This window comes from Carassius carassius, chromosome 37, assembly GCF_963082965.1.
Source record: "Carassius carassius chromosome 37, fCarCar2.1, whole genome shotgun sequence".
Lineage (NCBI taxonomy): Eukaryota > Metazoa > Chordata > Actinopteri > Cypriniformes > Cyprinidae > Carassius > Carassius carassius.
This window is the reverse complement of record NC_081791.1, coordinates 28,006,393-28,033,351: the sequence shown is the minus strand read 5'-3', so window position 1 is coordinate 28,033,351 and position 26,959 is coordinate 28,006,393. Positions and strand designations below refer to the sequence as shown.

At 40.5% G+C, this 26,959-nt stretch overlaps 2 protein-coding genes across 3 annotated transcripts in view; both read right to left on the bottom strand.

Annotated features, from left to right (window-relative positions):
* The window catches only part of tfr2 (transferrin receptor 2), a 22,126-nt gene extending 11,004 nt beyond the window's left edge, over nt 1-11,122 (bottom strand). The window contains exons 1-4 of one of the 2 annotated variants that reach the window (XM_059528517.1): nt 11,056-11,122; nt 1,936-1,978; nt 1,153-1,363; nt 828-1,014 (exon numbers count right to left, since the gene is read on the bottom strand). In XM_059528517.1, coding sequence (XP_059384500.1) covers nt 828-1,014; nt 1,153-1,363; nt 1,936-1,968 — 431 coding nt within the window. In that variant the 5' untranslated portion in view covers nt 1,969-1,978; nt 11,056-11,122. Of the gene's footprint in view, nt 1-827; nt 1,015-1,152; nt 1,364-1,935; nt 1,979-2,060; nt 2,390-11,055 lie in introns of those variants that run through there. The other variant, XM_059528516.1, reaches the window with a different exon arrangement.
* A 118-nt stretch (nt 11,123-11,240) lies between these two features.
* ctc1 (CTS telomere maintenance complex component 1) lies at nt 11,241-26,957 on the bottom strand. The gene is made up of 23 exons (XM_059528515.1): nt 26,782-26,957; nt 25,577-25,737; nt 25,278-25,515; nt 24,336-24,541; nt 24,112-24,244; nt 23,032-23,292; nt 21,999-22,127; nt 21,695-21,918; nt 20,908-21,058; nt 19,236-19,575; nt 18,762-18,876; nt 17,486-17,822; nt 17,064-17,153; nt 16,854-16,982; nt 16,739-16,785; nt 16,545-16,651; nt 16,294-16,459; nt 15,264-15,338; nt 14,801-14,963; nt 14,271-14,335; nt 11,809-11,965; nt 11,604-11,718; nt 11,241-11,481 (listed from the first exon to the last, which is right to left on the bottom strand). Exons 1-23 carry the CDS (start codon nt 26,821-26,823, stop codon nt 11,381-11,383), a joined length of 3,552 nt encoding a protein of 1,183 aa, XP_059384498.1. The 5' UTR covers nt 26,824-26,957; the 3' UTR covers nt 11,241-11,380.
* Between the last annotated feature and the right edge of the window lie 2 nt (nt 26,958-26,959).

The following is a 26,959-nucleotide window of genomic DNA, read 5'->3' as shown; positions in this document are numbered from 1 at the left end:
TAATTAATTATTACCTTTTTTTTTACAATAATCACATTTTTATTTTACATTTTCATGATAAAATTTTTGTATTCTTTTATTGTTTTAATTTAAAAGACTTAATTTAATTTGACATTATGATTTAATATTTGTTTGTGTTTATATTGACTTAGATTTTTTTTTTATGATTTAATTTTTAGAATTTTTTTGTTTTGGCTGTTTTAAAGAAATCTTTTAATTAGACATTTTTAATGTCTTCAGAAATGTTTAGTAAATGTTTTTGTTTATTTACTTTAATTTTTTAATAATTTAATAATTTATTTAATTGTATATTTTTATGGTTTAATTTTTAGTAAGCGTTATAATTATTTATATATATATATATATATATTATTTTTTAAATATTTAGTTTCTTTTTTATTATTAGAAAGCTTTTTAATTGTTTCATATTAAATTATTTGCTTAAACTGGGCATATTTATTATTGTGTTATTTTATTATTATTATTTTAATTATTTGTACTTTACATTTTTGTGATTTAAGACTTGTGTAGTGTTTTATTTTGATTTTGTTTTATTTTAAAGTATTTGTTTCGCTTATGATTTAATTTTTAGTAAATGTTATATTTTCTTTCGCTGTTTTATTTTAAAATAATTTATTAGTTTTAATTAAAAAAATATTTTTATTTAATCTAAAATGTTTTTTTTTTACGTTTTAAAAAAGTTTAATCATTTATGTGACTTTTTTAAGGTAATGTTTAGTCAAGTTACCTTTATTTCTATTTCTATTGACAGATTATTTCTAAAGCAGTCTCAGAGTGACAGACAGTGAATAGCAGCAGCTGTTGACCTGAGTGTGCTCTCAATCCTCTCCTCCTTCAGGTATTTCTTCAGCATCTCTCTGAGCTCTGCCATGTACATGACTCCTCCCTCGGGCGAGTGTTGAGCTCCCGCCGCGTCGCTCAGAGGAATCAGATCCCCTTCGTTCCCACACAGACGACACATTCCACGGAACGCCACGTATCCCAGCAGGAACGCTGTGGACGAGACCAGACACTGATCCTAGAGCATTACTGCACACTACATATCACTGGAATCATCCCATGACCTTACATTACGCTGCAGGAGCAAAACATTATAAAAAAAACTACTGTGTGTGAGTGTGTGTGTTAAACCTGTGGTGAAGATCAGCAGGCCGCTCAGTGTGAGGTAGACGGCTGCTTTCCTGCGGTCCATCTGCCGATGCAGGATCATCATGTCACTGTTCAGCGTGACCTCTGACCCCTCCTCCAGCGGGACCAGCTTCAGCTCAACAGGGGGGACTCTCCGCCTGACTCCGCCCCCTTCCTCCACACCCTCATTCGCCTGAGCTCCGCCCCCCGCCGCCTGCTCACACACAATCAACTCCAGAATAAAAGCACAATGAATGTGTTACAGTTATAAACTATCACACTGTTTTAAGTAGAATAATAATAACACACAGTCACATGAGAATGATAGTCTTTAACTATTATAATTAACTAAAATCCAAACTATTAAAAAAAATGACTGGAAACAAAATAATAGTTCACGGAAATAAAATGAAATTTAAAAACCGTAAACTTTAATTCCAGCTAGAGGCCAAAATAATATTTCTTATTTTCATTTAGTTTAAATTGATACAAATAAAATGAAATAAAAATTATGTAGATATAAAAAGTGTGTATGTATTCATGTATGTATATATGTGTGTGTGTGTGTGTGTGTGTGTGTGTGTGTGTGTGTGTGTGTGTGTGTGTGTAAAAATACAGTGACCCGAAAATATTCCTTAAATAATGATAATAACAACCAAATTTGTCAGAGACAAAAACAGAAAGAAGAACAAAGTTCAAAGATTGTAAAATTAAAAGTAATGCATATATGTTAACGGTGACCAGCAGATGAATGAAATAATGAACGGATTATTGAATGAATCTTACCCCAGAAATCAAACCTGTGACAGAATCCATCATCCTTCAACACCTGTGACACACACACACACACACTTAGAGACTTTAAACAGAGTTCTACTGTTTTTATATACAGTACAGCTAGTTATACATACCTCACAATAAATAGCTAGTGATAACCTATACAAAACACAATATCCGTCACATGCTCTTTAATTGTCATTGATCCTAACGAGAGTTTATTCCACGGTGAGATGGTCTCTCAGCATCACATCATGACAGACGGACTCTGACTGTTGATTATTTGTGTCATGTTGGAAACTCCTGTGTTTTTGACCGGATCAGTAAAGTCAACAGATGTGATGCAACATCAGCCGAGCTTGAGCTCATTTCCCATCAGTGCCAGCGCTGACGACATCACCTACATCTCTTGCATTCCTCAGTCTATCTTTGCTGACCAGCGACAGATAAACCACAGCACCAGAGACACACCCGCCAGCACCGAACACCAGCAACACACACTCACGCACTCAAACTCCCACTCTCTCTAACACACACACACACACACACACTCACTCTAACACACACACACTTTAACACACTCTCATACACTCACTCAATCACACTCCCTCACACATTCACACACTCATCCGCACACTCACTCACTCACTCTCACACACTATCACACCCACTCTCTCTAACACACACACACACACACACACACTCACTCACCCACTCACACACACACACACACACACACACACTCACTCTCTCTAACACACACACACTTTCACACTCCCTCACACATTCACACACTCATCCGCACACTCACTCACTCTCACACACATACACACTTTCTCTCTCAGACACACACACACACACACACACTCACTCACACACACATATTCTCACACGCACTCACACACACATATTCTCACACGCACTCACACACACATATTCTCACACGCACTCACACACACATATTCTCACACGCACTCACACACACATATTCTCACTCACTCACTCACACACATATTCTCACACGCACTCACACACACATATTCTCACACGCACTCACACACACATATTCTCACTCACTCACTCACACACATATTCTCACACACACTCACACACACATATTCTCACACGCACTCACACACACATATTCTCACTCACTCACTCACACACATATTCTCACACGCACTCACACACACATATTCTCACTCACTCACTCACACACATATTCTCACACTCACTCACACGCACATATTCTCACACGCACTCTCACACACATATTCTCACTCACTCACTCACACACATATTCTCACTCACTCACACACACATATTCTCACACGCACTCACACACACATATTCTCACACTCACTCACACACATATTCTCACTCACTCACTCACACACATATTCTCACTCACTCACACACACACATATTCTCACACTCACTCACACACACACATATTCTCACACTCACTCACACGCACATATTCTCACACTCACTCACACGCACTCACACGCACATATTCTCACACGCACTCACACACATTCTCACACGCACTCACACACACATATTCTCACACGCACTCTCACACACATATTCTCACTCACTCACTCACACACACATATTCTCACACGCACTCACACACATATTCTCACACGCACTCACACACACATATTCTCACACTCACTCACATGCACATATTCTCACACGCACTCTCACACACATATTCTCACACGCACTCTCACACACATATTCTCTCACTCACTCACACACACATATTCTCACACGCACTCACACACACATTCTCACACGCACTCACACACACATATTCTCACACGCACTCACACGCACATATTCTCACACTCACTCACATGCACATATTCTCACACGCACTCTCACACACATATTCTCACACGCACTCTCACGCATATTCTCACACTCACTCACATGCACATATTCTCACACGCACTCACACACACATATTCTCACACTCACTCACACGCACATATTCTCACACTCACTCACACGCACATATTCTCACACTCACTCACATGCACATATTCTCACACGCACTCTCACACACATATTCTCACACGCACTCTCACACACATATTCTCTCACTCACTCACACACACACATATTCTCACACGCACTCTCACACACATATTCTCACACGCACTCTCACACACATATTCTCACACGCACTCTCACACACATATTCTCTCACTCACTCACACACACACATATTCTCACACGCACTCACACGCACATATTCTCACTCACTCACTCACACACATATTCTTACACGCAATCTCACACACATATTCTCACACGCACTCTCACGCACATATTCTCACACTCACTCACATGCACATATTCTCACACTCACTCACACGCACATATTCTCACACTCACTCACACGCACATATTCTCACACTCACTCACACGCACATATTCTCTCACTCACTCACACACACATATTCTCACACGCACTCACACACACATATTCTCACACGCACTCACTCACACGCACATATTCTCACACGCACTCTCACACACATATTCTCACACGCACTCTCACACACATATTCTCACACGCACTCACACACACATATTCTCACTCACTCACTCACACACATATTCTCACACTCACTCACACGCACATATTCTCACACTCACTCACACGCACATATTCTCACACTCACTCACACGCACATATTCTCTCACTCACTCACACACACATATTCTCACACTCACTCACACACACATATTCTCACACGCACTCACACACACATATTCTCACACGCACTCACACACACATATTCTCACACTCACTCACACGCACATATTCTCACTCACTCACTCACGCACATATTCTCACACTCACTCACACGCACATATTCTCACTCACTCACTCACGCACATATTCTCACACTCACTCACACACATATTCTCACACTCACTCACACACATATTCTCACACTCACTCACACACATATTCTCACACGCACTCTCACACATATTCTCACACTCACTCACACACATATTCTCACACGCACTCTCACACATATTCTCACACGCACATATTCTCTCACTCACTCACACACACATATTCTCACACGCACTCACACACACATATTCTCACACTCACTCACACGCACATATTCTCACACTCACTCACACGCACATATTCTCACACTCACTCACATGCACATATTCTCACACTCACTCACACGCACATATTCTCACTCACTCACACGCACATATTCTCACTCACTCACTCACGCACATATTCTCACACGCACTCACACACATATTCTCACACTCACTCACACACATATTCTCACACGCACTCTCACACATATTCTCACACTCACTCACACACATATTCTCACTCACTCACTCACGCACATATTCTCACACGCACTCTCACACACATATTCTCACACGCACTCTCACACACATATTCTCACACGCACTCTCACACACATATTCTCTCACTCACTCACACACACACATATTCTCACACTCACTCACACGCACATATTCTCACACTCACTCACACGCACATATTCTCACACTCACTCACATGCACATATTCTCACACGCACTCTCACACACATATTCTCACACGCACTCTCACACACATATTCTCACACTCACTCACACACACACATATTCTCACACGCACTCACACACATATTCTCACACGCACTCTCACACACATATTCTCTCACTCACTCACACGCACATATTCTCACACTCACTCACACGCACATATTCTCACACTCACTCACACGCACATATTCTCACACTCACTCACACGCACATATTCTCACACTCACTCACACGCACATATTCTCACACGCACTCACACGCACATATTCTCACTCACTCACTCACACACATATTCTTACACGCAATCTCACACACATATTCTCACACGCACTCTCACGCACATATTCTCACACTCACTCACATGCACATATTCTCACACTCACTCACACGCACATATTCTCACACTCACTCACACGCACATATTCTCACACTCACTCACACGCACATATTCTCACACTCACTCACATGCACATATTCTCTCACTCACTCACACACACATATTCTCACACGCACTCACACACACATATTCTCACACGCACTCACACGCACATATTCTCACACTCACTCACACACACACATATTCTCACACGCACTCACACACATATTCTCACACGCACTCACACACACATATTCTCACACGCACTCACACACACATATTCTCACACTCACTCACACACACATATTCTCACACGCACTCACACACACATATTCTCACACGCACTCTCACACACATATTCACACACTCACTCACACACACACATATTCTCACACGCACTCACACACATATTCTCACACGCACTCTCACACACATATTCTCTCTCACTCACACGCACATATTCTCACACTCACTCACACGCACATATTCTCACACTCACTCACACGCACATATTCTCACACTCACTCACACGCACATATTCTCACACTCACTCACACGCACATATTCTCACACGCACTCACACGCATATATTCTCACTCACTCACTCACACACATATTCTTACACGCAATCTCACACACATATTCTCACACGCACTCTCACGCACATATTCTCACACTCACTCACATGCACATATTCTCACACTCACTCACACGCACATATTCTCACACTCACTCACACGCACATATTCTCACACTCACTCACACGCACATATTCTCACACTCACTCACATGCACATATTCTCTCACTCACTCACACACACATATTCTCACACGCACTCACACACACATATTCTCACACGCACTCACACACACATATTCTCACACTCACTCACACGCACATATTCTCACACGCACTCTCACACACATATTCTCACACGCACTCACACACATATTCTCACTCACTCACACACACATATTCTCACACTCACTCACACACACATATTCTCACACGCACTCACACGCACATATTCTCACACTCACTCACATGCACATATTCTCACACGCACTCTCACACACATATTCTCACACGCACTCTCACACACATATTCTCACACTCACTCACACACACACATATTCTCACACGCACTCTCACACATATTCTCACTCACTCACTCACACGCACATATTTTCACACGCACTCTCACACACATATTCTCACACGCACTCTCACACACATATTCTCACACTCACTCACACACACACATATTCTCACACGCACTCACACACATATTCTCACTCACTCACTCACACGCACATATTCTCACACGCACTCTCACACACATATTCTCACACGCACTCACACACACATATTCTCACTCACTCACTCACACACATATTCTCACACTCACTCACACGCACATATTCTCACACTCACTCACACGCACATATTCTCACACTCACTCACATGCACATATTCTCACACGCACTCTCACACACATATTCTCACACGCACTCACACACACATATTCTCACACTCACTCACACGCACATATTCTCACTCACTCACTCACGCACATATTCTCACACTCACTCACACGCACATATTCTCACTCACTCACTCACGCACATATTCTCACACTCACTCACACACATATTCTCACACGCACTCACACGCACATATTCTCACACTCACTCACACGCACATATTCTCACACTCACTCACACACACATATTCTCACACGCACTCACACACACATATTCTCACACGCACTCACACACACATATTCTCACACTCACTCACACGCACATATTCTCACTCACTCACTCACGCACATATTCTCACACTCACTCACACGCACATATTCTCACTCACTCACTCACGCACATATTCTCACACTCACTCACACACATATTCTCACACGCACTCACACACACATATTCTCACACGCACTCACACACACATATTCTCACACTCACTCACACGCACATATTCTCACTCACTCACTCACGCACATATTCTCACACTCACTCACACGCACATATTCTCACTCACTCACTCACGCACATATTCTCACACTCACTCACACACATATTCTCACACGCACTCTCACACATATTCTCACACTCACTCACACACATATTCTCACACTCACTCACACACATATTCTCACACGCACTCTCACACATATTCTCACACTCACTCACACACATATTCTCACACGCACTCACACACACATATTCTCACACGCACTCACACACACATATTCTCACACTCACTCACACGCACATATTCTCACTCACTCACTCACGCACATATTCTCACACTCACTCACACGCACATATTCTCACTCACTCACTCACGCACATATTCTCACACTCACTCACACACATATTCTCACACGCACTCTCACACATATTCTCACACTCACTCACACACATATTCTCACACTCACTCACACACATATTCTCACACTCACTCACACACATATTCTCACACGCACTCTCACACATATTCTCACACGCACTCTCACACATATTCTCACACTCACTCACACACATATTCTCACACGCACTCTCACACATATTCTCACACTCACTCTCACACATATTCTCACACTCACTCACACACATATTCTCACACGCACTCTCACACATATTCTCACACTCACTCACACACATATTCTCACACTCACTCACACACATATTCTCACACGCACTCTCACACATATTCTCACACTCACTCACACACATATTCTCACTCACTCACTCACGCACATATTCTCACACTCACTCACACGCACATATTCTCACTCACTCACTCACACACATATTCTCACACGCACTCTCACACATATTCTCACACTCACTCACACACATATTCTCACACGCACTCTCACACATATTCTCACACGCACTCACACGCACATATTCTCTCACTCACTCACACACACATATTCTCACACTCACTCACACGCACATATTCTCACACTCACTCACACGCACATATTCTCACACTCACTCACACGCACATATTCTCACTCACTCACACGCACATATTCTCACTCACTCACTCACGCACATATTCTCACACGCACTCACACACATATTCTCACACTCACTCACACACATATTCTCACACTCACTCACACACATTCTCGTCTGTACAGTAGAACACAGGAGAAGAGGGTTCAACACTCTTCATCAATAAAAAAATTAAAAAAAACTATGAAGAACGATTATTAGCGTATAAGTCACTTTTGCTTAGTATGGTTAAACTGGATCATCGAAGGTCAGCAGCAATGACACTGGTTAATAAAATGGGATTAGATACATTGGTGTTATTTATTACAGGTTTGTGGCATATTTTGAGTATGAATTACACTGGTTTAATTTGTTTGATGAATAGTAAATCAGTTTTTTTTTCTTCCGATTTCAGTCAATAAATGGGAAAACAAAGTAACTGGCGTTACCTGTTTGAAAAAGTAACTCCGATTAATTTCTTGCAAATTAAAAAGTAATTAATGCGTTACTTTACTAGTTACATGAAAAAAGTAATCTGATTATGTAACTCCCGTTACTTTTGCGATACCCCTAACACTGGTCACGTCTATGCTATTCCATTGAGTATTGTAGTTACATTTTCACAAAGTCATACCAATAACTTTCATAGGAGCACTAAACAAAGTTATGATCTATATAGAAAGGGCTATTAATAAAAGCACACACACACACAGACACACACACACACAAGCTGAGGACCAACATCAAAAATGTATTTGTGTAGCTTAAATCAGTCCAGTGACCACAGAAAGCCTTCAAAAATACATCTCCGAGAACATGAAAAACTGAAAAGCTTCTATGAAAAACATGTGACATAATCTTTCAAAAGTGCATTATTATTATTATTTCTAAGGTTTATTTGTTTATTCCAGCAGCTTCAAAACTCGCAGAGAAACCAAAGAAAAACTCTAAACACATACAGACAAAACATACAGTGATTTAAAATATTTAAACATGTTGGAGAGGAAAAATATCTGAAGATTCAGTTTAAAATCACAGAAATTAGTCTAAACTAGCTAGAAAATATGAAATATGATAATAAAGCAAATAAAATTCTACACTAAAAGAAGTGATATCATAAAAAGGTCAAATTAAAACACAAAAAATAAAATAACAAAAATGTCAAATTTAATAAATGATTTTAAAATAAATGAAAATAAAAACTTACTAAACATGCATTAAATCACAAACGTAAAATTAAACGATACATTTTCAAATAAAAACTTCCTAAACATTTATTAAATTGTAAGAAAGTAAAATTGAAACTAAAGATTTTAAAATAAAACCCAAAAAAATTGTTATACAATAAAAAAGTATTAAATAATTAAAATATAAAAACGTCTAATTAAAATAAAAAATAAAAAAATCACAAAAATAAAACACTTATTAGTAATTAATTAAATAATAAAAATGTAAAATCACAATAAATAAAAAAATAGAATCTATAAAAAAAAAAAAAAAAATATATATATATATATATATATATATATATATATATATATATATATATTTGTTAACCTGCATATCATAACTGACATCAGAGAACCGAGAACGTGAATGAGTTGTTAAATTATTAAAATATTAAGTTAATATCACACAGGGCTTCAAGCAAATGTTTGAGCTCAAAAAGTGACCAAACGTTTGGGAATCTCTGCATGAGTTCACGAGCCGAATGAATCTGCAGCAGACTGACGATATGAGACCAGAAGCGAGACATATTCCTCCTAGAAAATACATTTTACACAACCTTGAACCACAAGCCACTAACTAAACCACCAGCAGAAGCTCTGGAAGTTTCTTCCTCATGTGAATTCAGAACTACAGAAGATCCTCGTTCTGCCTTTGAAGCTATTTACTCTCCTGCTGAACATATTGATTTCTATTACAAACACACACACACAGAAAGCCAATGTCCACATACACACACACACACAGGTCTGTGTGTGCTTGATAAGAGCCGTTAAAATGAACATTCAACAAGCACAACTGACATTACGAGTGACGTGAGAAGATATCAGACCTCCAAAACCCCTAACACATGAGAAACCCAGTGAAACTAAGTGTTTTAATGTGTGACATACCTGCTGTCCTGCTGCTGTGTGTCTGATCAGTGACCGTCTGCAAGCTCCGCCCCCTGAGAGCTCATCTGTCAGGAGCCCCGCCCAACATGCTTTCCTACTCTGTGATTGGCTAGTGATGAGACTACTCAAGACATTCAAATCTATAAATCTAACGCAACAAATGATGAAACATAATTCTGTTTATTTCTGTTTCTGAATAATTATTTAGATAAGAGCTCCAAAACAGCAGCAGAACATCAAACACATAAAACAGTGAGCAGCATCTGATCACATGACACAGGTCTGCTGCATGCCAGTCATTGTGTTTCAGTGTGTGTGTGTGTGTTTAGTGTGTGTGTAAATGTTGGCAGTGTAACTGCAGTGAAGGTGTGAATTTGCAGATGAATTCAGTTTGTCCTCGATGAAGTTTCCTCAGCTGAGCTTTCCCTGAAACACACACACACACACACACACCATTTAGCATTCAGTGGTACAGCCCTACAGATGCATGGTTAAAACATGACTGTGTGTGTGTGTGTGTGTGTGTGTGTGTGTGTCTCTGTGTTTACCTGTTCTCTGAGCTCGCAGTCGGCAGGTGAGGTGAATCGGTCGACACACAGCGGTGCTGGAGCACAGTCGGCTTAGATATTGAACTACAGCATCATCAGGGTCCTCGTCACACGTCTGCACACACACACACACACACACACACACACACATACAGTGAGTGATTATATGGAAGCACTCATTTACGCGAGGTGTTGAAACACTTACCATGTTGCGTCCTCGTGTGTACACCTTCACATGACCTTTGACCTTAACATGTCTCTGAAGCCCCTCCCACTGTCTCACATTCAACTTCAGCAGGTCGCAGACGGCGTCAGAAGAGAACCAGACGTGAGCATCAGCAGAGCCGTCCTCCACCACCACTCTACACACATGGAGACACATGGAGACACAAACAGAGACACACACACACACACACACACACACACACACACACGGAGACACACACAGAGAGACACACGGAGAGACACACAAACACACACACACACACACACACAGAAAGACACACACACACACACACACACAGACAGAGAGACATAGAGACACACACAGAGACATAAAGAAACACAAAGAGACACACACACAGACATAGAGAGACAGAGAAACAGAGACGGAGACACACACACATACACACAGAGAGACAGAGACGCACACAGAGAGACACACACACACACAGAGACATAGAGACAGAGACACACACACACACACACAGAGACAGACACAAACACAGAGACAAAGACACACAAAGAGACACACACACACAGACATAGAGACACACAGAGACACACACACAGAGACATAGAGACACACACACACACACACACACAGAGACATAGACACACACACACAGAGACATAAAGACACACAAAGAGACACACACACAGAGACATAGAGACACACACACACAGAGAGAGAGACACAAAGAGACATAGACACACACACAGAGACATAAAGACACACACACAGAAATATAGACACACACACAGAGACACACACACAGAAATATAGACACACACACACAGACACAGAGAGACACACAGAGACATAAGAGACACACACACAGAGACACACAGACACACAGAGACACACAAAGAGAGACAGAGACACACACAGAAACATAGACACAGAGAGACACACAAAGACATAAGAAACACACACACACACAAACACACCGAGACACACACACAGAGACACACACAGAAACACAGAGACATAGAGACACACACAGAGACAGAAACACATACAGAGAGACACACACAGAGAGACACACACAGAGACAGAGACACACACACAGAGACAGAGAGACACACAGAAACAGAGACACACACACACACAGAGACAGAGAGACACACACAGAGACAGAGACACACAGACACACACAGAAACACACACAGAGAGACACACACAGAAACACAGAGACATAGAGACACACACAGAGACAGAAACACATACAGAGAGACACACAGAGACAGAGACACACACACAGAGACAGAGACACACACACACACAGAGACACACACAGAAACACAGAGACACACACAGAGACAGAGACACATACAGAGAGACACACAGAGACAGAGACACACATACACACACACAGACACACAGAGACACACACAGAGACACACATACACACAGAGACACACACAGAAACATAGACACAGAGAGACACACAAAGACATAAGACACACACACACACAAAGACACACACAGAAACACAGAGACATAGAGACACACACAGAAACAGAAACACATACAGAGAGACACACACAGAGACAGAGACACACACACAGAAACAGAGACACACACACACAGAGACAGAGAGACACACACAGAGACAGAGAGACACACACACACACACACACACACACACACACAGAAAGAGACACACAGAGACAGAGACACACACACAGAGACAGAGAGACACACACAGAGACAGAGAGACACACACACAGAGACACACACAGAGACAGAGACACACACAGAAACACACACAGAGAGACACACACAGAAACACAGAGACATAGAGACACACACAGAGACAGAAACACATACAGAGAGACACACAGAGACATACACAGAGAGACACACACAGAGACAGAGACACACACACAGAGACAGAGAGACACACACAGAGACAGAGAGACACACACACACACACACACACACAGAAAGAGACACACAGAGACAGAGACACACACACAGAGACAGAGAGACACACACAGAGACAGAGAGACACACACAGAGACACACACAGAGACAGAGACTCACACAGAAACACACACAGAGAGACACACACAGAAACACAGAGACATAGAGACACACACAGAGACAGAAACACATACAGAGAGACATACACAGAGAGACACACACAGAGACAGAGACACACACACAGAGACACACACACACACACACACACACAGAGACAGAGACACACACACACACAGAGAGACACACACAGACACACAGAGACATAGAGACACACACAGAGACAGAGACACATACAGAGAGACACACAGAGACATACACAGAGAGACACACACAGAGACAGAGACACACACACAGAGACAGAGACACACACACACACACACACAAAGACAGAGACACACACGTGATCAATGGCTGAACCATCAGGACGTGTTTTTATCCTCACACTATCACACACTCACTTGGCCTCGGCCTGAAACACTGCGCTGGTCGAGTCACATGGAGGGTGAGTTCGGCCACAGGACGTCTGCGAGAACGAAAAAGGTCACAGGGTCAAAAAACCATGAAGAATACTTCTAAAACTGAGGCAGCAGAAAAAGAGGGCGGACAGGAAGGAATGCTGCACACATATGTAGATCAGAGGGTTCGTCACAAACATATGATATCTATTCTCAGATACCTCTTACCACACAATTCTGTATCGATGTTACGATATTATGCACATATTTTAAACAACCATCTACATTTTTATTAACTCACAAATGCAACCGAAATATATAACATGAACATTTATCGGAAATTTCCACATCCTGAACTTGTATTTACCTATATGCTACACAGATAGCAAATCGCAGAAAATAAAATACAACAGAACAAAGACACAAATGAAATAAACAGTGCTTTCAGGTTTTTTCATGTAAGTCTAAAAGACGTTTAGGTACAGGAATGTTAAATAACCCTGCATAGTCTTTACTGTATAAATGATCCGTACCTGTCTGAAGATGCTCCCGCAGAGAGAACACGTCCACTGCAGCCGCAGGGATAAAACACACACCACGTGACCTTTGACCTGAGCCAGCACACAGCACTGCGCCCGGCCCGACGCCCACTCGCCCAAGAGCATCATGGGAGGAGGAGACAGAGCCACACCTGACCTACAGAGAGAAACCATGAAGCAAAGCATCTGTGCAGGGCTGTGTAATTACCACATTACTGTACTACAGTATTCACCACAATACATTAACAACTAAACTGAAATCATCACTTATTCACCACAATTATTATTATTATCATCATGAAATCACCTGTACGCTTTATTCCCATACAATTATGTAATGCTATATTTTTTCTCTGCTGTGTGTGTGTGTGTAGGTTTGAGTGTTGCTGTCAGCTGTGATCAGAGTCCTGTTCCTCACTGAAACAAACACAGGTGTGTAAATAAGTGTGTGACTTGCCTTGAACGGACTGACGTCAGATCAGTGACACTCACACAGCTGATGGGCAGAGAGCGGCAGTACACGTTACACGCTCTGAAACACACACACACACACACACACACACACACACACACACACACACACACACACACACACACACACACACACACACACACACACACACACACACACCATCACTAGAGATCAAGTCAGATTCATCAGCTCAGAACTTTTCACAATGTTTCCTGATTCAAAGCTTGAAAGAAAATCATGATGATAATGTTTATGATATCTTCATGCCTCATAGTTGCATTTAGCAGATCAGAGTCAGACGATGATACAGTTAATATTTTGCAATGATATAAACAATCAAGCTGTTGAGATTTACTATATAATCCATATCATTTGAAGTAAACATACTGTATGCATGCGGATAAAATCACACAACCTAAAATATAAAGCTATATGGAGGACCAAACCTCCAAAAATGTAAAATAAATAAATTAAAAGAAAAAAAAGGAATGAATTATTTGCTAAAATAAATTTGTTTTACTTTTTCCCATTACTTTTTTTATTTATTTTTTTATTCTATTACTATTTTTTTTTATTTTACATCGATTTATGCATTTATTTGTTTTTACATGTATTAAATACCATTGATTTATTGTAGATTAAAGTGTAAATTTAATTACACTAAATTTAAAATGCATTTGGTAATAAAGCCACTTTTGGTTATTTTCATTATTATATTTCATTATTATTTTTACATTTATTTGCATATTTATGCATTCATTCATTTATCCACACATATTTAATATTACCACATTTATTTATTTTTCTGTATCTTGTATGACAATCAGGTGGGCCGGTCTTACTTAGAATTGATTAATCGTAGACTTTACTTATTTTGCTATTTCTTTATTATTTTTTTGCAAATTTGTTCATCTATAGAGCCGGGTAATAATACAGTTATTAACAATCACACAGCTGAGACCTGCTATAATTAATGAATGATATTTCTTACTGACGCAGTCCAAAAGTCACTGACCTGGAGACTCTGCGCTGAATGTGATGGACCGAGACCGTGGCTCCGGCGATCAGACCGAGCGTGTACGGGCCACACGACAGATCCACGTACACGTCAATCACATGACCTGGACAATCAGCGTCCTGGACGGTCAGACGCACACGCAGATCCTGCTCAACACGTGCATCTGGAGGTTTACAGAGAAAGAGATTCCTATAAACACAGCAACTCCGTCAGCAGATGTGTGTGTGAACCTGGAGGCGGGGCCAGACCTTCAGAAGCTGTCAGCGATTGGATCGTGGGTTTGGCTCCGTTGTCCTCCTGCAACGTGATTCGCTGAGTGATGACTCCACTAAAGGAGACGATCTCAGGGGCGGAGCTGTGAAACACAGACCGGATCTCAGTGACTGAACGATAACGCTAACGACTTCAGAGCTGAAGATGTGTTTGGTGAAACGATCATCACCTGCTGTGAAGAACTTCAGACACACTCATGAGCACAGGAACTGCTGACTGAGGACACAGCACAGGTCAAAGGTCACTAACAATCAACATCTGTGAGTGTGTGTGTGTGTGTCTACCTGTACATCAGGCAGCTCTTCTGTGATGGTGTGAATGCGCCACTGTGGCTGCAGCAGGAGGGCGGGGCTACTGAGCTGTGTGACTCCGCCCCTCGCTGAAACCCCTTTGGCCTTTAACACACTCACATCCTGAGAGAGACAGACATGTTTAAGACTGATCTGTGACTGACAGCTGTGCATGTGAGTCTCTTCCTGTCTTTATGATCTGACCTCAGTGTTGCGTGCGATTATTCTGTACACACATCCAGGATGAAGGACAGGGAACCAGCGAACACACGAACCCATGAAGTGCAGCTCAATCTGCAAAACACACACACACACACACTCAATCCCATCAGCCTCTTCTAAACTACTGTCTGCTGTAGTTCATATCCACTGATCCATAATCAGTTTTGTAATACTGAGTCTCTAAAGATGAACCGATAATCTCAATGTTTCTAGACACGCTTGATGTTCAAAATTACATTTAGTGCCCTAAGAAATATGATCATGTGACACTGAAGACTGGCGTAATGATGCTGAAAACACGGCTGTGCATCACAGGAATAAATTAACTTCTGAGCGGTAGTGTGTGTGATGTTTAACACATCTGTCTCTGAACCGGTGAGATGTTTGGAGTGGGTGTTTCTGACCCTCTGTGTGTCTCCGTGTCCCTCGTGCTCCTGCGTCCGGCCGTTTGTGGGATCTCTGCTCCAGCTCTGGACGTCTCCCAGACAGACGGCTCTGCACATGAAGCCCGGTTGCAGCCCGAGAGCCTGAGCCGAGCCGTTCTGCAGCGTCACGCCCTGCTTGGACTCCAGTCTGAGCAGCACACTCACACATGCCGCAGGGGTCAGAGGTCGCTCGGGGGCCGCGTCGGCTCGGGGTCTCTTAGCGCTCTCGGGGCCATCGCTGGGTCTCTCTCTGCGGCTCATGGCAGCAGACGGACTGATGATGGTCAGATCCTCCACACACAGCTGAAGATAAACCCTGCGTGCGCACACACACACACGTATAAAGATCTGTCCCAGGTTCCCATCCAAATTACATTTAGACATTTAGCAGACTTACAAATGAGGACAACAGACGCAATCAAAACTAGCAATAATATACAAGTGCTATAACAAGTCTCAGTTAGCTTAACGCAGCACACCTAGCAAGGGGTTTTTAAATAATATATAACTTCTATTTTTAAATTATATAATATATAAAAAAAAAACTAAAAATAATTTTTTTTAATAAAAATAAAATTAAATAAATTTTAAAAAATCTGTTTTAATTTTTTTCCTCTTTTTTTTGTGTTTTAATTAGGGCATAATTTTAAACTTAATTGAAATTAATTAATTGATTCTAATTAAAAAGTAAAAAAAAACTCTGAATTCAGTTTTGCCGGATTACATTTGTAAATTAAACTTTAGTAACCAAAAGGCACATGTAATGATTTGAAATCATGAAACTTGTACAATTTATTAAAAGTTGAACCAAATTTAGGGCCCTATGAAATCAGTTTAAGTTTTTCCCAAAATCCGATTTAATCTGAATTTCTGAATTCAGTTTTGATGATTGAAATTTAATTTTAAATATTTAAAAAGCATGTCTCATACTTTAACTGGAATACTTTAATTTGATTTATGATTTAATGCAAAAATCAATGCTGGTGGTAATAAAAAAAAAAAACAAGCAACGAATTAAGTATTTGAATTAATCTTTTAAAATGTAATCAAACAGACGTTTACTCTTGGCTGAAAGATTATGTGACTGTTATTAGTGTAAGTTTATATGATTTTAAATCTGCCTGAAATGTAATTTTCATGATAATATGTGATTGGAATTGGAATATATGTTAATATATGAAAGTTTCGTGTGCGGGGTACAGTTTGTACAGTAGAAAAGCGTGAGGCCTGTTGAGGGTCCAGTGTGTGTGTGTACCTGCAGTGTTTGTGTTTGATGTAAGTCGACTGATCCAGGTGTTTCCAGGAAGGGAACTGTGTCTTCATGAACCTCTCCATGACTAATGTACACCGCCGCACACACACTAGACAACCTACACACACACACACACACCGCAAAAGTAATGAGCCATTACAGCTTAAACAACAGCTAACAATCTGGACCGCAGTAAAATCACTGACAGACCTGACAGAATATACATTTTTGGGTGAACTATCTCTTTAAGGTTGTTGCCAAGGCAACATTTGTCATTTCCATTTAGTTCAAAGTTTTTCAATTTAATATTAGCATTTTATTTTAGATGCTTTCTAATAGTTGTAGTTAACAATAACACCACTAGTCCCACCCCACGTTTCACTCCAACAACCGTCCCAATAGGGCTGAAAACACACCACTCTTATAACAGACAATAACACTCAATACATAATCAAATGAATTGATAATGAGCGCTACCCTGCCAGGCGGTGTTGATGTGTGCGGTTCTGGCTCCTGATTGGTGGGTTGAGACACACAGGCAGTTGAGCGCGTGTGTTTGGTCTCTGAGCTGCAGTGTGGCGCGGGTCGAGTCCAGCTCCAGAACCCCCACTAACAGCGGTGACTCTGGGGACACGTCTGTCAGTGGGACCTCATGAACGGACCAGGACAGAGCCGCGTTCAGCTCCAGCGCCGTCATGTGAGCTGCAGACGGAGGCAGGAGAGACGGCAGCGAGAGAGACTCCCAAACCTCACGCCTCATCCAATCAGACAGCTGCTTTACTGACCACAGCGCCGCAGACGGCCACCACACACAGAACTGACAGAAACACAGACTGATGATTACTACACACAATCAATACAAATCATTCAGTGTTTGAAAGAACAGGAATGCAATTCCTGAAAGAAAAGGGTTGCATTCCTTCATTCCCCAGATTTTATATTTAAATGAACATATCTGAACAGGAATAAGTTAATGATCAATTCATAGAATAACATTACTTCTGCAAAACATGTTTTCAATACAATTTGTATGCTTTTTCCTCTATCAACATGTGTTATCATAATAGTACTACTGTGGAAACAGGCGTGTGGGCGTTACAGTGGTAACAGGGCGTGGGCGTTACTGTGGTAACAGGGCGTGGGCGTTACTGTGGTAACAGGGCATGTGGGCGTTACTGTGGTAACAGGGCATGTGGGCGTTACTGTGGTAACAGGGCGTGGGCGTTACTGTGGTAACAGGGCGTGGGCGTTACTGTGGTAACAGGGCGCGTTGGCGTTACAGTGGTAACAGGGCGCGTTGGCGTTACAGTGGTAACAGGGCGCGTTGGCGTTACAGTGGTAACAGGGCGCGTTGGCGTTACAGTGGTAACAGGGCACGTTGGCGTTACAGTGGTAACAGGGCGCGTTGGCGTTACAGTGGTAACAGGGCACGTGGGCGTTACTGTGGTAATAGGGCACGTGGGCGTTACAGTGGTAACAGGGCGCGTTGGCGTTACAGTGGTAACAGGGCGCGTTGGCGTTACAGTGGTAACAGGGCGCGTTGGCGTTACAGTGGTAACAGGGCGCGTTGGCGTTACAGTGGTAACAGGGCGCGTTGACGTTACTGTGGTAACAGGGCGCGTTGACGTTACTGTGGTAACAGGGCGTGTTGGCGTTACAGTGGTAACAGGGCATGCTGGCGTTACAGTGGTAACAAGGCGTGTTGGCGTTATAGTGGTAACAGGGCGCGTGGGCGTTACTGTGGTAACAGGGCGTGTGTGCATTACTGTGGTAACAGGGTGTGGGCACATTACTGTGGTAACAGGGCGTGTGCATTACTCTCAATATTTTTAATGCCCTTCTCTCGCTAACTTCCCTTACTCCCCTTTGGAATGCACTATGGAATTTATTTATTATTCAAATTTTTTCCCTTGCGAATTTGTTTGATGCGGCATTCTATATGTATCTAGGTAAGCGAGGGCTGTTTTAAAAGTGTGTGTCTAAAAGTGAAGTGGAGCACAGCCCATATGTATGTGTTACTATAGGAACAGGGCATGTGTGTGTATGTGTATGTTACTGTGGTATATAGGACATATGTTTATGTTAGGGTAATAGGGCATGTGTGGGTGTTTGTAAGATATGGTGATAACAGGGTGTGTGTGTGTGTTACCATGGTAACAGGGCACTGGTGTGGCTCCTGTATCATCTCTCTGTAAATGTTTCTCTTTTTTTGGGTCTTCTGTTCAGCATCACACACAAAGTCCAGCAGCCGCTCGGCGACCACACACACTCGCTCCGCTCTCACCCAGCGTGGACACAACCTGACACACACACACACACACACACACAGGTTAATAACGTGACACTGACTGCTAACACTGAGACGATACACTACAGTATTTGGGGTATCATTTGAGGGGAAAATCAAATTGTGATTTTTCTGTTTCATGCAGATATTTCTTATGTATACTTTCACAAAACCGAAGTCAAATCATTCTGTTTTTGCTTCATTTTTTGAAATTAAACAATCTAATTTAGATTTAAAACTGCTCATGTTGAATGTATGCAGCATCTTTGTTTAGATCATGATTAAAATGCAGTGGTTGCCTCTAATTTTAAATGGAAGGAGCACAGACGAAGCCTTATTTTGAATTATTTTTACATTATATTTACATTTAGTCATTTAGCAGACACTTTTATCAATAGTGACTTACAAATGAGGACAACAGAACTAATTAAAACCAACAAAAGAGCAATAATAGTATATTATTATAGTGTTATATTTCAATTTCACAAAGAAATCTCGAATGCTCATCTTCACCGGTTCACAGTTGGGTTATTTGCCCAGTTAAATTATTATTTGTGTGTTAATAAAGTTCTCCAAGCTTTAGTCAGACGTGTATGTGGTTGATGTGTGTGTATATCGTCCAGCACTAGTGATGATACTGAAGCATCACCTCTCAGCGATGGCGTTCTGACAGTAGCAGAGCCAGAGATACTGCGACGCGCCCAGGTTCTTCTCCAGCAGGAGGCAACGCAGCGGCCCGTGTGACCCCGACACCTCCACCTCTGAGCTCAAGCGGCTGAAGGCAGTGACCTGCAGACTGGAGCGCAGACACGCGCACAGAACCACATGAGGAGCGAACGGGGAAGCGCGGTACAGGAAGTGAACGTTGTGAAGCTGGAGACAACAGACAGAAATGTTTCTCGCATGTTTGGATCTGTCTGATCTGAACCTGCTGCTGATGACATCACGCTCACCTGAATCTCCGCCCCTGGCCTCAAGCCGCCGCAGCACTTCTGAGCCGGCTGATAGGCCAGACAAAGCCCCGCCTGTCCGTCAATCTCATAAAGCCCCGCCTCTGCATTCAAGATCTTTGTGACGGTTCCCTGTCAATCAGACACACCGTTACCACAGAAACCGGTTACAGCACAGGTCAAAGGTCATGCCTGTTTACTTAACGGCAGTTTTTGTCTTTTTCCACATACACTAGCGGTCAAAAGCTTTGGGATTTTAAAGAAGTGTCTTCTGCTCCTCAAGGCTGCATTTATTTGATCAAAGATACAGGAAAAAAACAGCATTGTTATTACAATATAAAATAACGGTTCCTATTTTAATATCCTTTAAAATATAATTTATTTCTGTGATGCTCCGCTGTATTTCCAGCATCATTCCTCCAGTCTTCAGTGTCACATGATCTTCAGAAATCATGAAAATATGATGATTTATTACTGACAAATATTGATACTTTTTTCAGGATTCTTTGAAGAATTTAAATTGAAAAAGAACAGCTTTTATTCTTAATATGAACCTTTCCTAACAATTTAAATCTTTGCTATCACTTATCAATTTGACACATGCTTGCTGAATAAAAGATTTAATCTCTTAAAAAAAAAAAGAAAGAATAGAAATGTACTGACCCCAAACTATTGAACTATAGTGTATATTGTCAGAAAAGATTTCTATTTTAAATAAATGCTCTTCTTTTTAAACTTTTTATTAATTAAAGAATCCTGAAAACACACTTTAAACTGGAGTAATGATGCTAAATAAAATTCAGCTTTGATCACAGAAATAAATTAGATTTTAATGTATATTAAAATATAAAAATGTTATTTTACATCATAATAATATTTCACTATATTAAATGTTTTTCCAGTATTTCTGATTAAATAAATGCATCTTTGATGAGCAGAAGAGACTTCTTCCAAAACATTAAAAATCATTCTGATCCCACACTTTTGAGCAGTAGTGTAATGATGTAAAACAACACAAAAGAGTCTGGTTGAGTACCTTAAAGCTGATGAGCGTGGAGCGCTTGACTCGGACCGCGGAGCCGGAGCACAGGTGTGTATCTGCGCTGATGGAGTCTGTGTGTGTGTCTGGATCCTCAGAGCTCTCCTGCAGCTGCGGCTGAGGATGGAGGCGTGATTGACAGCTGTCCGTCAGCACACGCCGGCCCTCCAGCCCCTGCAGTGAACACACACGCAGAGACGAGATCCACACGCTCTGACCGACACACACACACTGCCTCCAGAACTGATGCTTGGCTTCCTGACAGAACACACACCACAGATCAAACTCATTCATGTGCCAATAAAACCATTATTAATGACTGTTGTTTACCTGTGAATGCACAGAAATCAAAGAATGCATTCATATTTTAGGTAAAAAAAAAAAAGTTTACTGAATGCACTGTAAGTCTCTTTGGATAAAAGCGTCGGCTAAATGCATACATTTAAATTTAATCAGTGAGGTAGAAAAGCATGAATATTTGTAAATACATATAAAAAGAAATATTATGTAAACAGAAATATTACATAATATTTTATCATAGAAATATAGAAATATAAATGACAGTGTATATCAGTGTTAAAGCTAAAATGTAAAAAAATAAAAAATAAAAAATAATAATATATATATATATATATTTGGTAATTTAAATAAAGCTGAAATAAATATATATATATATATATATATATATATATATATATATATATATAAATAATAATAATAATTAATAAAATAATATAATGTAGAAATAATAATTAATAATGCACAATATAAATAATATATAATATAAATAATGAATATACTACATCTAAAAATACTTAAACTTACACAAAATTAAGAAATGGTATTTTGGCAACTAACTAAAGGAAGTTTAAGTCTAAATAAAAATATTAAAGCTATATAGAAATATTGAAAAAGCACATTACATAATAACTAAAACTTAAAAGTAAAATTCTAAATATTAATAAATAGTATATAAACAATCTTCAGGTACATTAAGCGAGTCAGACTTTGATTCAGTTGATTAATTCAAAGATTAAAAGTAAAACTTTTATTTCTTCAGCTTCCTCTCAGACTCACGGTGATGAACACAGGCACTGAACATCCTGCTTCTCTGAGGACGAGACAGAAGAACTGCTTCCCACGGATCAGCAGCAGAGGACAGACGACGCTCACCTGGCCGCTGACGCACACACAGCCCTGACCCTCACACCTGACACACACACATACACACACAGAGAGAGAGAGAGAACGTCACGCTCCTGATCGAACACATCCCGGTCTCAAACCCAGAGCTGCTTCACCTCTGTCTGAGGAGCTCAGCCGCCTGCGTCACGCTCAGGACCTCACTCAGGGCTCCTCCGGGGTCAAAGGCCATGGCCTCCAGGGTCACACACACCGGAGGGTCCAGCAGCTCTAGGTAACCCGCAGCTGGTGCATTATGGGGGATGTAGTTCCATGAGGGAAACAGCATGAGCCTCCCCAACCAGAGACAAGACGACTTCAGCATCTGCACCAGAAACAGATTATATACAGCACTTTATGGATAATCATAATGCATAAAGACGGATAAGAAGTCATATTTTGTCAAAATATGGTAAAAATCAAAAGTGATAAATGATCACTGAAACTGAAAAAAGCTTTTCAGTTCTTAGATTTTATTAATTCTGTCATAAATTCTCTCATTATTATCAACATTTCTATTTAGCTTTATCTTTATTTTATTTTAGACATTTTAGTATTTCAGCAAACTATTAATAAACTTTTATAATATTTATTAATATTGTGTACACGTAGCATGGGATTTTAAATAATAAAATAAAATAACTTAAATATTTTCAGTTCACATGTAAATCTTAGTATTATTAATTTATTAGTCTATTAGGTTTTAAAAGATATAATACAATGATATATTTTAAAACTGTATTTAAATGTATTTTTACTTTAATTTGAGTAATTTAAGCGTTAACTTAATTAATTTTAGTTTTATTAATTTGTTAATCTAATTGTTTTATATAATATTGTCTGTCATATTTTACAATTGTATTTAAATGCATTTTTATTTTAATTTGAGTAATTTTAGCATTAACAACTCATTTCAGAAAGTAATTTTTAATTAGCAACTACTCACATTTTTACTCAATTTCTAATTTTGATTTGTTTTTAAGTTTGTCATCTATAATATATCAGATGAGTTTAATGGCTCCAGAATGAGGCTGTGATTTATCTACTTCCTGTCCACTCACCGCACACGCTACACTTCCTCCCGCGTCCCTCACCCTCCAGACGCCGTCACTTGTCCCCGCGGCCCGTCCGTCACACAGACAGCCAATCAGAAGCAGGTTGTCACGTGGGAGAGCTTTGTAAGTGGGCAGCTTTAGCTCCGCCCCCCTAGCTTGATCCTGGTAGTGGGCGGAGCTCCAGCGGAGGCTGCTGCAGCAGGCGGTTCTCTGATCCCGGATCAGCTCCGACACGGACACAAACCTGACAGAAACACACGATGCACATTACAGGACTCTGATAAATCTCTGAGCGTCAGACTCACCTGTAGCTGACAGGTAAACCAGCGTCCGAGCCCACGACCGTCTGCACCTTCGACACCACGGCCAGAGACAGACGAGCCACAGACAGACCCAGAGACACATCGATGAGAGGATGAAGCTGCTGCTGCACAGCATCATACACTGCAGACAGCCAGCGCTGTTCCTGAAACACACACACACACACATCAGTACCTTATACAACACACACACACACACACACTCACACACTGCTGTTCAAAAGTTTGGGATCAGTGAGGTGTGTAATGTGTTTTAAAGAAGTCTCTTCTGTTCATCAAGACTGTATTTGTTTGATCAAAAAAGTAAAAACAGTGAAATATTATTCTAATGTAAAGCAGCTGTTTTCTGTGTGAATCTGTGTTAAAGTGTATTGTATTTCTGTGATGCTCCGCTGTATTTTCAGCATCATTCCTCCAGTCTCCAGTGTCACATGATCTTCAGAAATCATGAAAATATGATGATTTATTATCAAAGCTGAAACTGTTGTGCTGCTTAATTTATTTTATTTATTTATAAATAAATAATAAATAAATTATTTATTTATTGATGGGGGGGGGGGGGTTCAAGTTACATTGATGAATAAGATTAAAAAGAACAGTGTTTATCTAAAATAAAAATATTTTATAATACAAGTATATTTCACCTTTATCAATTTAACACATAAAAGCATTAATTTCATTCAAAAAAAAGAAAAAACGAAAAAAAGAAGAAAAAATACCACACATTTTTTTAACAGTAGTGTATATTGTGACAAAAGAATACTATTTTAATTATTTTACTATATTTTAATACTATTTTTAAAACGCAGTTCTATTTAACTTTTTATTCATCAAATAATCCTGAAAAAAGTATCACCGGTTTCGACAAACATTATATTAATATTGATAATAAATCAGCGTATTATTCTGATTTCTGAAGATCATGTGACACTGAAGACTGGAGGAATGATGCTGAAAATACAGCGGAGCATCACAGAAATACATTACACTTTAACAGTGATTCACACAGAAAACAGCTGTTTTAAACAGTAATAATATTTCACAATATTACTGTTTTTCTTCTGTATTTCTGATCAAATAAATACAGTCTTGATGAGCAGAAGATACTTCTTTAAAACATCACAAATCTTTTGAACAGCAGTGAATATAACCTCAGTACATATATAACAAGTAAATACATGTAAATGTACCGCTCTGCTGTCGCTGTTGAAGTGCTTCAGAAACTCTTCCATCCGTCTGAACAGGGACTGGCTTCTGCTGCGGCTGTCACATGTGTATTTATTACAATATAAGAGCAGAATTTTGAATATTAACGCCGATCTGTCCGCGCTTCTTCTCCGATTGTTTGTGTGTGACGTCACGCGGCTC

Excerpts from the sequence above, each read along its gene's own strand:
- ctc1 (XM_059528515.1), bottom strand. The coding sequence starts at position 26,823 with ATGGAAGAGTTTCTGAAGCACTTCAACAGCGACAGCAGAGCG. Across the intron at positions 21,919-21,998 it reads GGCCAGGGGCGGAGATTCAG|CTTCACAACGTTCACTTCCT; the intron begins GTGAGCGTGATG and ends TGTTGTCTCCAG. Across the intron at positions 16,786-16,853 it reads AAGAGCTGCCTGATGTACAG|TCAGCAGTTCCTGTGCTCAT; the intron begins GTAGACACACAC and ends CTGTGTCCTCAG.